The sequence below is a fragment of the Rhineura floridana genome, chromosome 1, assembly GCF_030035675.1.
Source record: "Rhineura floridana isolate rRhiFlo1 chromosome 1, rRhiFlo1.hap2, whole genome shotgun sequence".
In the NCBI taxonomy this organism is placed as follows: domain Eukaryota; kingdom Metazoa; phylum Chordata; class Lepidosauria; order Squamata; family Rhineuridae; genus Rhineura; species Rhineura floridana.
Window position 1 is genome coordinate 154,954,957 of NC_084480.1, and position 15,566 is coordinate 154,970,522.

Below are 15,566 nucleotides of genomic sequence, written 5' to 3' on the forward strand. Positions count from 1 at the left end.
GATAATAGTGTTAATACATCATCAAACAGGGAACACAATATATACCATTTTAACAAAAGTAAACCATGGCCAAGTAGAAATGGTTAATGAGAAATAATTATGAAGTTGAAGATAATACATAAAAGCAATAGTTATACTAAGGAAGGACACTAACTTAAAGCAAGCTTGTGATGATTTTTGAGTAACTGCTATCAGCTTCATTCACAAGCTGGTTTGTTTTGTTTTTATAAACACAGGAAGAATATTGGATAACAAAAATCTAATGTTAGAGGTTAACATTACCTGAAGTCTGGTTAATGCTCAATTTATCATTCAAAGTCACAAAGGTACTTAAAGTTTTGTTTATCAGTCATTCATCAATAAATATTGGGTTAAGGAATATCTAAATATGATATGTTGAATACATGGATGTCATGACAAGGATAGTCATGATGTAATGATGTTAGGGCTGCTGAAAGTAAATTTAGAATTTGCCTTATATAGAAGAAATATGTGTGTCTCCTTGTTTAAGTTGATGGGGAATGTTTAGGGAAAATAATTTACTGAGTATAAGTAAACTCCCTTTGTATATATGTTAAAGTTCTGGGAATGTTTAAAAACAGTAAGATGGTTTCAGCTCTGAGCCCAATTTATCAGAAAGTGACATAAGATGCTCAGAAACCGTATAAATATACTCTAAAATTTGAACATAGCAGCTTTCTGCTATCTGAAGCTCACTTTCCTCTGCATATGCTGGTAGGAACATATAAGAGCTGGTAAGAACTGGAAATATTTAAATTTTAAGATCTAGGCTTCAGTAACAAGAAATGTTTGAGTATTACTATTGCATACCCTAGGATTTATGTATGTGTCATTATAAGTAGTACATGTTTATTAATATAAACAGAAAATGAACTCAAACATTCTCCTGTACTGCAAAATACTATTTTGCAGAACCTGAATTATAAACCCACAACAATTCTAGGTGTTAAAGTGGATTAATCAGCTATAGGTGGTAAACTGGCAGCCCTGGGTTTCCAAAAGACTGGCACTATAAACGGATAATACTTGCAAAGTTAAAATTCCTGACAAAGGCCAATAGCAAAAAGTATGATGGAGTTTTTGCACTCTATCAAGCGTCATTTCTCAGCAAAGAAACTGTCACCTTCCAAAGGAAGGTCCCCATTTCTAGCTCTGACATCCTGGGGCAGGCCAGCAGAGCGGGATCAGGCATTCCTACGAAGGGCTATTGCACCTGCCACTGCCTTCAATCCACAATCAACCACATGCCGTGACATGCAAATTTGTTGTTTCGCCCATCCTGAAGCCTCTTGTTGAAAGACTCTGGTGAGTTACCTCCCAGATAGTAAGAGACAGCCAATGAAGGATGAAGTGTTGATGCCTTGATATACATGCTTAGTACATGAAGTGACAAAGGAGCTGTCCAACAAAATTTGTGACCCAGGATATTCAGCCTCTGAGCTTAATAGACAGAGATGGGGGGGCGGGGAATGGATGTGCTTGCAGGATTTACTTTTGCGCAACTTCAACTACTATTGATCTAGGTGCAGGACATTTATAAAGGAAGTAATACCCCATCCTCCTGGATCCAGTAGAGATTTTCCAACAGTTTGAATACTGAATCATAGTAGATTGTTTCACCCAGGACTCCTTGGCCACCTGTAGCAACACTACTAGCACTGGAATTACTACTGGCATGGAGGCGTCAGCATGCACTAACTAGAACACTGGTTCTCAAACTGAGCAAGGCAGCTGTTTAATCTCAAGCCTCACTGACCTAGCCATACGAAACACCATGTATACAAGTGTTTCTCCATAGGCAACAGTGTGGTTTGATCCCTTATGTCAGGGATGGGCAACCTCTTTGGCCTTTGTGGACATACACACACCACCCTGACATACCCTTACACAATACACCTTAACCCCACCCACCCTCTATCTCTTGCAGATTTCATTTCCCTGCTCTCAAACACCAAAGCAGGTAATCTTAAAAGGCATCACTACCGTGGAGCTGGCAAAGTCGAACACCAAGTAGACATACTCTGCCTGGTACATCTATGGTCAAAAGCAGGAAAAAAGAAGTTGAGCTAAAGGAGAGGCAGCAAGATTAGCTTCATTATGGGGCAAATTCATTGACAAGAGCAAAGGCAGTGGATAAATTTGGATGCAAAGGGCTATAAGGGGCAACTGGCAGGCAGCACAGGAGAAAAGCAAAAACTGCATGCACCCCATGGGTTGTCCATCTGTATCTTGAGTTAATATCCAGGGACAACACAGAGATAACAGCAGATGAAGACCAACTCCAACTCCACAGAGATATTCCTCAGCCCCAGAGGCGTCACTAGGCGGGTGCGGGAGGTGCGGACCGCACCCAGGTGACACCATGAGAGGGGTGACACCCAGAGCCGCCGCGGGGGCTCCCATCTGGCTGGCGCAGAACCCAGGAGTGCACGAAACCCGCGCAAAGGCAGCCGGAGCCCAGACCGGAGAGGAAGCAAGGGACGTGTGAAGGGGAAGTGGTCCCAGGAGGAGGAGGAGATCTGTCGGGAGGAGGCTCTGCCCCCGGCAGACAGCTGCCCGCCGGCTCCCTTGGCGCCCCAACGTGGCGGGCCAAAGGCAGGCTCCGGGTGAGTGGGCGGGTGAGCCCCTCCCCGCGGTGGGCTGGGCAGAGCTCGGGGGCACACCCTTGCCGGCCTGCCGCCAGCTCGGAGCTGCCGATCGGGGCGTCCCGGCAGGCAGTCAGTGCGGCCATCAGGCCCCGCACTGGGTGACACCAACCCTAGTGACGGCACTGCTCAGCCCCCAACAACGGTGCAGGCAGAATCAGCAACTGCTTCACAACAGCCACCATCGCTGTGGAAACCTCCAACACAGAAGGTAAATTTCCATAGATGGACCCAAAGATGGAGGAGGTGCTGATTCAACTGAGAGTAGCAGGAGGCATTGGTACTGACAAGGACGGTACCAAACAAGTAACAACAGCACAGTCAATAGGAATATATATCTTTTAAGTGATATCAGTGGTGCTTCATCTCAACATGATCCCCTTTGGTCTTATTTAAAAGCACTGATATATCATGGACATCATTATATCGTGGATGCAGCAGACACGTACAGAGGATGCTGATAGGGTCTAAGAGAGCACCGCTTTCCTTGTTTCTCCTGCCCTTGTGCACACAGCCAGTGCAAACCATGCTTCAGATTAACAAGAGGACTGTGTGCACCTCATGCCCCCCCATCCAGTCCTCTCTCATCTCAATACAAGGTACTCATGCTCCAGAACCAACTTTTCTCATAGTCACAGCTAGAGATGTTGGCATTAAAGGGCAGAATATCACTACTTTTCCTTTTTAGTCGTTCAGATGACTCAGGAGCCAATACAAAACTCCTTGTTGCAGGAGATGGTTTACTGGGCAGTATTATTCCTTATGACTCATCGCTGAATCATAGAATCATAGAGTTGGAAGGGGCCTTGTAGGCCATCGAGTCCAACCCCCTGCTCACAGCAGGCAATCCACAGCTAGAGCATCTCCCGCAGATAGCTGTCCAGCCTCTGCTTGAAGACATCCAGCGAAGGGGATCCCACCACCTCCCTAGGCAGTCGGTTCCATTGCCGAACTGCCCTTACTGTCAAGAAGTTCCTTCTAATGTCCAATCTGAATCTATGCTCCTGCAACTTAAAACCATTAGACCTAGTCCTACCCTCTGGGGCAGCAGAGAACAAATCTGTACCCCCCTCTATGTGACAGCCCTTCAGGTACTTAAAGAGTGCAATCATGTCACCCCTCAGCCTTCTCTTCACCAGACTGAACATGCCAAGTTCCTTCAACCTTTCCTCATAAGACTTGTTCTCCATACCGGCTATCATCCTCGTCGCCCTCTTCTGAACCCGCTCTAACTTGTCTATATCTTTCTTAAAATGAGGCGCCCAGAACTGAACGCAGTATTCCAGATGAGGCCTGACTAATGCAGAATATAGTGGGACTATTACTTCCCTCGACCTGGAAACTATAGCTCTGTTTATGCAGCCCAAAACCGCGTTTGCCTTTTTTGCTGCAGCATCACACTGCTGGGTCATGTTCAACTTGCGATCCACTACAATTCCAAGGTCCTTCTCACACGCACTACTGCTAAGCCGGGTATTTCCCATCCTGTACCCGTGCATTTTGTTTTTGTGGCCTAAATGCAGAATCTTGCATTTGTCTTTATTGAATGTCATTTTATTAATTTCAGCCCAATTTTCTAGTTTATCCAGGTCCCTTTGGATTTTATTCCTGTCTTCCATTGTGTTAGCTATCCCTCCCAGTTTCGTATCATCCGCAAACTTCATAAGGCTTCCCTCCACCCCGTCATCTAAGTCATTGATAAAAATGTTGAAGAGTTTCGGCCCCAGGACAGAGCCCTGTGGCACTCCACTCGAAACCTCCTTCCAGTCCGAAGCAGAGCCACCGACGACCACTCTTTGAGTACGGTTTTCCAACCAGTTGTGAATCCACCTGACAGTATTTCCATCCAGTCCGCATTTGACCAGTTTGCTAATCAAAAGGTCATGGGGGACTTTGTCAAACGCTTTGCTGAAATCTAGATAGATGACATCTACAGCATTTCCACCATCTACTAAGCTAGTGACCCGATCAAAAAAAGAGATGAGATTAGTTTGACAGGATTTTTTCTTGACAAACCCATGCTGGCTCCTACTAATCACAGCATTGTCATCTAGATAGTTGCCAATGGACTCTTTTATTATCCGTTCTAATATCTTTCCCGGTATTGAAGTCAGACTGACCGGCCTATAATTCCCCAGATCTTCTTTTTTACCCTTTTTAAAGAGCGGGACGACATTTGCCCATCTCCAATCCTCCGGCACCTCTCCCGTTCTCCAGGATTTCTCAAAGATGATGGCAAGAGGTTCCGAGAGTACATCAGCAAGTTCCTTCAATACTCTGGGATGCAGTTCATCAGGCCCTGGAGATCTGAACTCATTTAGGTTAACTAGGTATTTCCTGACTATCTCCTTATCAATCTCGAACTGCAATCCCGACCCTTTACTGAGACTGCTACCGATGCAAGGTTGCACACTGTTCCCCTTTTGGGGAGAAAACGGAGGCAAAATAGGCGTTGAGCAGTTCTGCCTTTTCCTTGTTATCTGTCAACATTTTGTCATCCTCATTGAGCAGCAGTCCCACCGTTTCCTTGGTCTTTCTCTTGCTTCGAACATATCTGAAAAAACCCTTTTTGTTGTTCCTCGCTTCCCTCACCAGCCTCAGCTCATTCTGGGTTTTAGCTTTCCTTACGCTATTCCTGCAAGCCAGAGCCCGCAGATTCTGTGATCAGCTTCTCAGTACATAGAAACAGAGGAAAGGCTAGCATACCTAGAACTGAGGATCTCTTCAATGGAGAACAGCTTTTGTTCCAACTCCGACAGTGCTGGAATCAGCTGAAAAACAATGTTTCTTTTTTATAAGACATTCACCCTCTGCCCTCCCTGATTTAGTTTTGTCCTTTGTACAGCCAGATCCCTTGATCTGAGCATACTAGCAGTAAACTGCTCCCCACCCCCCACCATCCATGACTAGGACTCCTTGCATTATCCATGCTTTGTTCGCCATTTGCACTAGATAAAAGCTAAAACAACACTGTCACTGCAGAAGCCTTCTGGGTCACAACCTGCAGAAACACGTAACTACAAGACACGCAGGCCTACCTGAGACATACATCCCACATGATGCAGGAGCGCAGCATCCGGAACAGGCAAAAACAGAGAATGGCTCAGCACATTCAAGAGATTGCCTGGTGCCGATGAGGAGCACAGTTTATCGAACACATCCAAGTCCTGCAAAGGCAATAGCATATGAGATACAGTACAGCATACAAAAATAAAGTATAGTGCAAGACTTCTTGCAGAGAATTAAAAAAACCACCACCAAAAGGGCACAATCATACAAGAAAACAAATGAAAAGTTGTTTGTAAAAGGTTATTTCAAGAAGAGAGGTAGCCAGGTGAACGACAGAGGGAAAGGCTAAGATACAGCAATAAAGTCTGGCTTCAGTTACCCATGCACTGGGTGCATCCAGACTGGATTGCTAAAATGTTCTCTGCGAGGGGCTGCCATCAAAATGTAGTTGCCAGGATGCTGGTAGGAGCAAGGTGATCAGATTGAATACCTATCCTACACCACTTAAACTGGTTACCCATTTGTTCTGGGCTCAGTTTAAGGCACTGGGTTTTGATCTTTAAAGTCCTCTGGGACCTGGTTCATTAAACAATCGCCTTTCCTCTTATGAACATCCCCAGTGTTAAAGACAGTCCACTCACACTTTTGGCCTCCCTTTAAATCAGACTTTGGTGAGATGTGGCCTTTTCTCCAGCAACACCTCAACAATGGAATTCCCTCCATGGGACAATCCAGCAAGCGCCCCACCACCACCACTTTGCACTTATAAGTAGCCTTTTAAAATGTTTTATTCAGGATGGTTTTTTTATGATTATTTTTTAAACTTTATAAGCTAACTGGTTTTTACAATATTTTTACCAGTGCTGTTTTGATTAAACACACACGCACACATATATATAATTGTTATTTTTACTCTTTTTAATATTTGTACTATTTTAATATATTTTTTGTATGTTGCTTTGTGAGACAGCTTTCTCTAAGGTGAAGCATAAGGAACAGTTTGTTCTTACCATAAACGGTGTTTCTTCATGGATGACAAGAGGTCTCCAAGTGGGTAATGTAGCTCCCCTTAGAGCTTGGAGACAGGAAACGCTTCAGCGAAAATTTCTTGCTCCTTCCCTCTTGCTGAGGCTCAGTTTTATTTCTTGGCGAGTTCCTGCCATCATCCTCAGTAGCAAACCCAAGTATGAGAACATAATACACGAAACGTATGAAACAGAACATCAGATGAACCTGAGAGAACAATGTTCTAGAAGTTAGTCAACTGAACAACAGTGAAAATTAGCGGAGGAGTCATGGCATGCAGTGACGCAGTCCCAGCCACCAAACAAGATAGTAAGGGTGGGCCTTGGAGACCTCTTGTCATCCATGAAGAAACACCTTTACGGTAAGAACAAACTGTTTCTTCTCTCATGGATGACAGAGGTCTCCAAGTGGGACGTACTAAAGCTACTATCTAGGGTGGGTCAGATGGAGGCAATTTTGTAGTGTCTTGTGAAAGTACTAGGAGAGGCACAAGTGGCTGCTCTACAGATATCTGCTATCGGGGCATTGGTGGAAAACGCCACCAATGTAGCAGCTGATCTAGTGGAATGTGCTGTAATGTGTAACGGTGAAGGTAAGTGTAGGGCTTAGTACACTAAGGAAATGGGAGCTCCAATCCACCGAGCTAAGGTAGTGCTTGACACCTTCTTTCCCATGCTGTAAACTGCTCAGAGAGCTTCAGCTACGGGGCGGTATACAAATACAATAAATAAATAAATAAATATTAGTGGGACGGAAGGATACAAATAGAGAATCAGACCTCCTAAATGACTTAGTTCTATCAATATAAATTTTCAGTGTCCATCTGACATCTAGCGAGTGCCATGTCTTCTCCCTGGGGTGGGAAGGGTTAGGAGAGAAAGAAGGTAGGATTATTTCCTGTTGCCTATGAAAAGCCGAGTTCACTTTGGGTACAAAGGCTGGGTTAGTTCGCAGCACCATCCTGTCTCTATGGAAAATACACAGGTGTTTCCCCAACAAAAGCGCCTGAAGTTCAGAAACCCTGCGTGCCATTGTAATAGCCACCAGAAAGATTGATTTGAAAGAGAGAATTTTCAGAGGAACGGATCCTAGCGGCTTGAATGGAGGCTTTTGCAGGGCAGAAAGCAGTTTGTGAAGGCTCCAGGAGGGAAAGCGATGTGGAACTGGAGGGCTGTGGCTCCATGAAGAAATCTTTTGATAAGTGAATGGGAAGCAAGGGATACAGCACCCTGTACTTGCAAAATAGGTAAGGCTGACGCCGGCCTCTTTAATGTGTTAGGACACATGCCCATCTGAAGGCCATCTTGCAGAAAGAGTAGTACGTCAGTAACCCCATCTGATTCTGGACAGGTGCCACGCTTATTGCACCAGATAGAGAAAGCCACGTACTCTGGTAGCTACAAATGGTCGAAGATTGTCTTGCTGCTAAGATGGTATTCACTACTGCTGGAGAAATTCCAGAACTTAAAAGACTGTTGCGCTCAATTTCCATGCAGTTAACCGAAGCCACTGAAGATCTGGGTGTAGAAGAGGGCCCTGATGGAGCAGGTCCAGACATGCCAGGAAATGGAATGGTGGCACCTTCGCCAGTTGAATGATGTCAGAACCAGGGATGCCTTGGCCAATAAGGGGCTAGCAGCACTACCTGAGCCTTCTCTGCTCAAATCTTTTTCAATATTCTGGACAACAGTGGAGTTGGAGGAAATGCATAGAGGAGGCCCTTCAGCCAAGGAACTGCAAGTGTATCCTGATGCTCAGCCCCGCGACTCTGGAAGTGAAAAAAGAAATGCTGCTTCTGATGGTTCATCTCAGAGGCGAATAGGTCTACCTTGAACTTGCCAAACTTTACTTGCAGAGAGTGGAACACCTCCCTGTTGAGGGAGCATTCCCCTGGGAAGAGTTGCTGTCAGCTCAGCCAAACCACCGTGGCATTCAAGAGGCCCTGAATGTATTCTGACGTGACTGACGAAGTATGTTCCTCTGCCCACGACAGCAGCGCCATCGCCTCTGAGTGCAGAGTCGTCGAACGAGTACCTCGTTTGTTCAAATGGGCCTGAGCTGTGTTGTCGGTGTGTATTAATACATCTGGAAACCTAATGGTGTCCACGAAGTGCTGGAGGGCCAGATGTGCTGCCTGTAGTTCCAGCCAGCTGATGCTACTGCATGCCTCTAGCGGCAACCACAGCCCTTGAACGTCTAGGTAAGGATATATGTGCAGACCCTGCAGACGAAGACTGGCCACCAACGTCACCATTACCATGGTGAAGAATCGTGGCGCTGAGGCCAGGCAGAAAGGTAGGGCTTTGAACTGAAAAGGACTTCTGTTGTAGTAGAAGGGTAGCAGTAGCCTGTGCGTGTCAGCTCCGGAGGTGTGATAGCTGGGCTGTAAACTCATTAGCCGGCAGCTAACTGGGCCGTAAATCTGCCAAGGCTAGGCAGATAACCGAATGGGACTAGGGAAGGTCAGAGGAGTGTTTCCGAACAAACGTACCAAGACAGTGTCCAGAAGCGCAGTCAAGGGGAAATCTGGGTCCAGTGAGCCAAGAGTTCAGTCCGAGGGTCTCGGTTCTGGAAGCTAGGTCTCGTATGGAGGTCACGACCAACGTTGTAGTCAGCAGCCTGCTGCAGTCACAAACTGCCTTTTAAATCCCACTCCCTCAGACAGGTGCAGGTAATCAGCCTCCCAGTTTCTAAGAGCTTGCTTGCCTTAAACGGCCAGACCAACTGCGTTGCTGCAATGCTGGCGTCTTTGCTCTGCAGGGGGGAGGGGAGCTTCCTGTTCATTCCTTAAATCTGACTGAGGGGCTTCAGCCATGTCCTGGACACTCTCCAGCTGAGGGAGAGCTGGAGCTGCATCCTCAGGGATTCCGCTTGTTCCTTCTCCTGGGTCTGCTGCTGTTGCCCCCAAGTCCTCCTCCTCTGCTGAGTCCTCCGAAGGGGCAATGACAGCGTACTGGAAATATGGGGATGTGTAGATAGGCTTCCTTCAAGTCTTACTGATACAAGAAAGTCTCAGGGTTGGAGTGCTTCCCTTATGAATGTTAGAGTTTCCATCCTGAATTTCCGTGGAGTGACAAATTGGTTTAGGAATCTGGGGTTGAGTACCCCACGCCAGGATTCATCCTTCTTCCCAACCAAGAAGAAGACTGAGTAAAGCCCTGAGAAAAACTCGCCTGAAGGGACCTCCTCTACTGCAGAGATGTCTAAGAAATGACAAATCTCATTTGAGACAGCCTGCTGCTTCACTGAAGACTTGGAAACAGATGACCACGGTATCTTGTTGGATCGCCTGGAAGGATTGGGAATAGGAGGCACTGTTTTGCAGTGGTTCCGTTCCTTTCTCTCTGACAGGCATCAACAGGTAGCATTGGGAGATGAGGTTTCAGACCCTTGGCCCCTCACATGTGGAGTGCCACAGGGTTCTATCCTCTCTCCCATGCTATTTAACATCTATGTAAAGCCGCTAGGCGCTATCATCAGGAGTTTTGGGCTGCGATGTCATCAATATGCAGATGACACGCAGCTCTATCTCTCCTTTAAATCTTCACCAGAGATGGCTGTGGAGACCTTGTCCAAGTGCCTGGAATCCGTGAGTGGATGGATGGGAAGGAACAGACTGAAGCTCAATCCTGATAAGACCGAGGTGCTACTTGTGGGTGACAGGGGGAGGTTGGGTGCTGTTGACCTACAGTTTAATGGGGTGAGTTTACCCTGAAAGATCAGGTCCGCAGCCTCGGGGTGGTTCTTGATTCCAAGCTGTCCACGGAGGCTCAGATTTCGGCAGTGAGCCGGGCAGCTTGGTACCAATTACATCTCATACGGAGGCTGCAACCCTACCTCCCTATTCATCAGCTCCCACTGGTGGTACACGCCCTGGTCACCTCTCGATTAGACTACTGCAATGCGCTCTACGTGGGGTTACCCTTGAAAACGGTCCGGAAACTACAACTGGTGCAGAATGCGGCGGCTCGGTTGCTTACAAACAGCCGCCGCCGTGATCACATCACGCCAGTATTATTTCACCTACATTGGCTGCCAGTTGTTTTCCGGGCCCAATTCAAGGTGTTGGTATTAACCTTTAAATCCCTATACGGTCTCGGCCCAGTTTATCTGAAGGAGCGCCTCCAGTACCACAAATTAAGCCACCCAACCAGATCAGCCACACAGGGCCTTCTCTCAGTCCCACCAACGAAAACAGCTAGGTTGGTAGGGACTAGAGAGAGGGCATTTTCAGTGGCGGCCCCCACTCTCTGGAACTCCCTCCCATTCGATCTTCGCCATGCCCCTTCCCTGGATATATTTCGCCGGGCATTAAAAACTTGGCTTTTTGGACAGGCCTTCAGGAATTTTGGGGAGGGCTAACTTTTTTGGGATATTTTATTATCTATTGATCGCCCTAACTGATTTCATGCTGCTGTGATTAATGATTGTACTGATTTTATTGTATTTTATCTGTATTGTAATTTACTGAATTTTAGTTTGTACGTCACCTAGAGTGGCTTCGGCCAGATAGGCGACACAAAAATTAAATTTATTATTATTTATTATTATTATTATAAATCTAGACTTCCCGGAAGGAGTGCTGGCTGGTGATTGTCTCTGAGTGAGCTCTACCTCAGAGGAAGCTTATTTCAGTTAAAAGCCAGTCAAGAGGAATTTTTGACTGGCGTAAATGTTCTCCAAGATAAAAGGGGAACCGAAGAGATTTTCCACGGAACTCCGTCGAGCTGTAGATTGCTAGATTTGATCAGGAATCCCCCTGAGATAAGAAGGCTTTTCTAGCAGCGGAAGACTGAGTCTGGATTTCCAACAGGCTGTGCTGAAAGTAAGCAAGACGTTTTTTTCTTTCTCTTTTAAAAACGTTTTTAACGAGCTAGCCTCCTTCTGTCTAACTCTTATCAACTAACTTAAATTACTATCGTAGAAGAGACTTGCTTACGAATCGGCAACTCAGAAACTTGGGTGAGTCACACTTTTTTCGTATTATACAAAGCTAAGGAAGAAGGGAGCAATTCAAAGAACCTGCTTTATTTTTTATGACAAAAAGCTGGCTTAAAGCTGGAATTACAAAGATTAAACGGATAAGAGGCAATTTATTAGATAAGATGATTTGATCATTTGAAGGAAATATATCTGAGAATATTTTTTTTTATTTTGGATTAAAAATTTTTTTTTTGAACGAATCTGCTGTTCGTGTATCTTACTAACTGCTGGATGCTGAGAACTGGATTTGTTTTACATTCCTGAATGTGCTGGAGATAAGAACTGTGTTGGTTAAACAGGCCTGGAATATTAACTTTTTTGTTGCTGGGAGAAAAGAAACTGTTTGCCTCTACATTGGCTAATAATATAAAAGGGTTTTTTTTTTTTTCAATAATGACAACTAGGAAAACAGCCAAAGTTTTGGAGCGAAGAGTTTCAATTGATACACAGGAAGGGATGGACATGTTCCAGAAAATTATGGAGGGATTTAGGGATTTTAAACAAGAGTTGAAACAAGAGATGAAACAGGACAGACAACAACTTAAAGATGAATTTTGCAATATGAAAAAGGATTTTAAAGATTTACAAGATCATATTAAAACAGAAGTGGGTGAGATTAAAAATAACATTGGGCAATTAACACAGGATGTACAAAATGTTAAAGATAAGGTGCAAACCTTAGAGAATAGAATAGATATTACAAATATGGAATTGGAAAAAAATTTGGACTATATTGCTGTTATGGAACTTAGAGATAAAGAACATTGCTTGAGATTCCGTGCAATTCCTGAGGAAACAGGTGAAGATATCAGAGAGAAAATTGTTAATGTTTTGGCAAAATCCTTCGACAGGAACGAAGATCGGATGGAATTTGAAATAGACAAAGTTTATAGAATTAATTCCAGATATGCAACAATAAAAAAAATCCCAAGAGATGTGCTTGTTTATTTTTTAAAAAAGAGGACCAGAGATATGGTTTTGCAACATCATTTTAACAATGTCTTCAAAATTGACGGTAAAGAAATACAGGTGATGAAGGAAATTCCTGTTAGGCTTCTACGTAAGAGAAAAGATTACGCTTTCTTCACAGAAAAACTTAAACAATGTAAAATTCAATTTAGATGGGATGTTCCAGAGGGAGTGATTTTTACATTTAGACAACAGAAGTATTGATTAAATACTGTTCAAAAAGCAAGGGATTTCTTGAGAAAAGCTTCAAAAGACATGGAAGAAGATAAACTCAAAGATATGGATATAATTCCTGGGAAACAAAGTCAACAAAACAGGTAGAGGAAGAAAAGGATGATGATGGATCAAAGGGAGCAACAGGCACAGACTTCTAAAATACATGCTTAAAAATGGATTACAAATATCTAACTTGGAATATAAATGGAGCTAATTCGTCGCAGAAGAGAAAGAAAGTATTTCATTATTTGAAAAAATTAAAATTGGATATAATTTGTTTACAAGAAACTCATATTAAGGAGAAAGATTCTAAATATTTAATTTGTAAAAATTTGGGTGAAGAATTTATTTCGGCAGGATTCAAAAAAAAAATGGTGTGGTTCTTTATATTAATTCACAATTGTCTCCTAAATTGATATTATTGGATGATAGTGGCAGATTTGTGGGAGTTGAAATCACCATTCAGGGTACAAAAATTTTGATAGTGGGCATTTATGCTCCTAATGAAGATAAAACAAGGTTTTATACTGGACTTATGGAAAAACTATCAGAGTTTGCATATGATCATTGGTGTCTCATGGGTGATTGGAATGGGGTAATTTCACCAAAAATGGATAGACTTTCTGAGAAAAATATTAAAGAGACACAGGGCAAATTGCCGAAGATCTGTTTCGAATTGATGGAAAATTTAGAATTGGTGGATGCTTGGAGATATATAAATGACAATGCAAAGGAATTTACTTACTTTTCAGAAAGACAAAACATTTTCGAGGATTGATATGATTTGGATGTCTAAAAATTTAGTGAAAGATACTTCCAAGATGGATGTGTTACCAAAAACCTTTTCGGATCATAATCCAGTGATATTGACTTTAAAAAAAAATAAAAATCTTGGATTTAGATGGAGACTAAATGAATCTTTATTACAGAATGATAAAATAGTGCAGGAATGTAAGAAGAAATTAAAAGAGTTTTTTGAACACAATTTACATAAAGGAACAGATGAAAATATTGTTTGGGATACAAGTAAAGCATTTATGAGGGGATATTTTATTAAATGTAATTCTGAATTAAAAAAGAAGAAACAACAGAAAATGCAATTGATCTTGGAAGAAATAAAACAAAAAGAGGAAGAATTGAAAAAGAATCCAACTAAAGCTTCTACTGTAAATCAAATTAAAATGTTACAGAAACAAGTGTCAATGTTGACAGTTAGAGAAATTGAAAGGAAATTAAATTTTGCTAAACAAAGGACTATTGAATTTGCAAATAAACCGGGGAAATTGCTAGCATATAAATTAAGAAAAGAACGACAAAAAAATCTTATTTTAAAGATACAAGAAGGAGATGAGATGTTGACAGACAATTTAAAAATCCAAAGGGTTTTCCATCAATATTATTCAACTTTGTACAAGTGTCAGGAAATTCCCTCAGAAAAAATAGAAGAGTATATATCCAAACAGAATTTGCCCAAAATTACAGATCTTCAGAGACAAGCTATTAATGGTCCTATTACGTCAAGAGAAATATCTGAGGCTATAAGTAAAATTAAATTAGGAAAGGCGCCAGGACCGGATGGACTATCAGCAATGTATTACAAATGCTTGGAGGAGGAACTTTTACTACCTTTACAGTATACAATGAATTCTATTTGACAAGAGGGGAAGATACCGGATAGTTGGAAAAATGCCAATATAACATTAATACCTAAAGAGGAGCAGGATTTAACTAAAACAAAAAATTATCGGCCAATATCTTTACTGAATAATGACTATAAAATTTTTACAATGATTTTGGCTGAAAGAATGAAAATAATATTGCAACAATTTATTCAGGAAGATCAAGCGGGGTTTTTACCTAAAAGACAATTACGTGATAACGTCAGGAATGTTTTGAATGTGTTGGAATATCTAGAACAACGAAATGACATACAAGCTGCTTTGATTTTCTTGGATGCTGAGAAAGCATTTGATAATTTGAATTGGAAATTTATGTTTAAGGTTCTAGAGAAAATGGACTTTGGAGATAATTTTATAAAATGGATCAGATCGATTTATACATCACAGAAGGCACAGATAATTGTCAATGGGGATTTAACGGACTCATGTGAAATACAAAAGGGTACAAGACAGGGATGTCCATTGTCTCCCCTTCTATTTATTCTGGTTTTAGAAGTGCTGCTTAGAGACATAAGGCAAGACAAAAGGATTTCGGGAATAAAGATAAAAAAAGAGGAATATAAATTGAGAGCATTTGCTGATGACTTGATAATTGTATTAGAAAATCCCTTGGAAAGAATCAAAGTATTGATGGATAAATTAGAAGAATTTGGACCATTAGCAGGATTTAAGATCAATAATCAAAAAACGAAGATGCTGGTGAAAAATTTATCTTTAAGAGATCAAAAAGAGTTAATGGAGAAGATAGATTTTAAAATAGAAGAAAAGGTGAAATATTTAGGTATCATTATGACAAATAAAAATTCAAAGTTGTTTCATAATAATTATGAAAAACTATGGACAGAGATTAAGAAAGATTTGTTAAAATGGGATAAATTACAGTTGTCATTAATGGGTAGAATATCTGTAATAAAAATGAATGTATTGCCGAGAATGATGTTTCTATTTCAAACAATACCTGTCATATCCTCTGATCTACCTTTCTAACAATGGCAAAAAGATATTTCTAAATTTGTTT

At 42.3% G+C, this 15,566-nt stretch overlaps 1 protein-coding gene across 5 annotated transcripts in view; it reads right to left on the reverse strand.

The window, feature by feature from the left end:
• The window catches only part of CTC1 (CST telomere replication complex component 1), a 48,425-nt gene that overhangs the window by 11,216 nt on the left and 21,643 nt on the right, over nucleotides 1-15,566 (reverse strand). For all 5 annotated transcript variants that reach the window (XM_061638305.1, XM_061638287.1, XM_061638315.1 and 2 more), the window contains 2 exons: nucleotides 5,705-5,833; nucleotides 5,373-5,437 (listed from right to left, as the gene is read on the reverse strand). In XM_061638305.1, coding sequence (XP_061494289.1) covers nucleotides 5,373-5,437; nucleotides 5,705-5,833 — 194 coding nt within the window. The remainder of the gene's footprint in view (nucleotides 1-5,372; nucleotides 5,438-5,704; nucleotides 5,834-15,566) is intronic.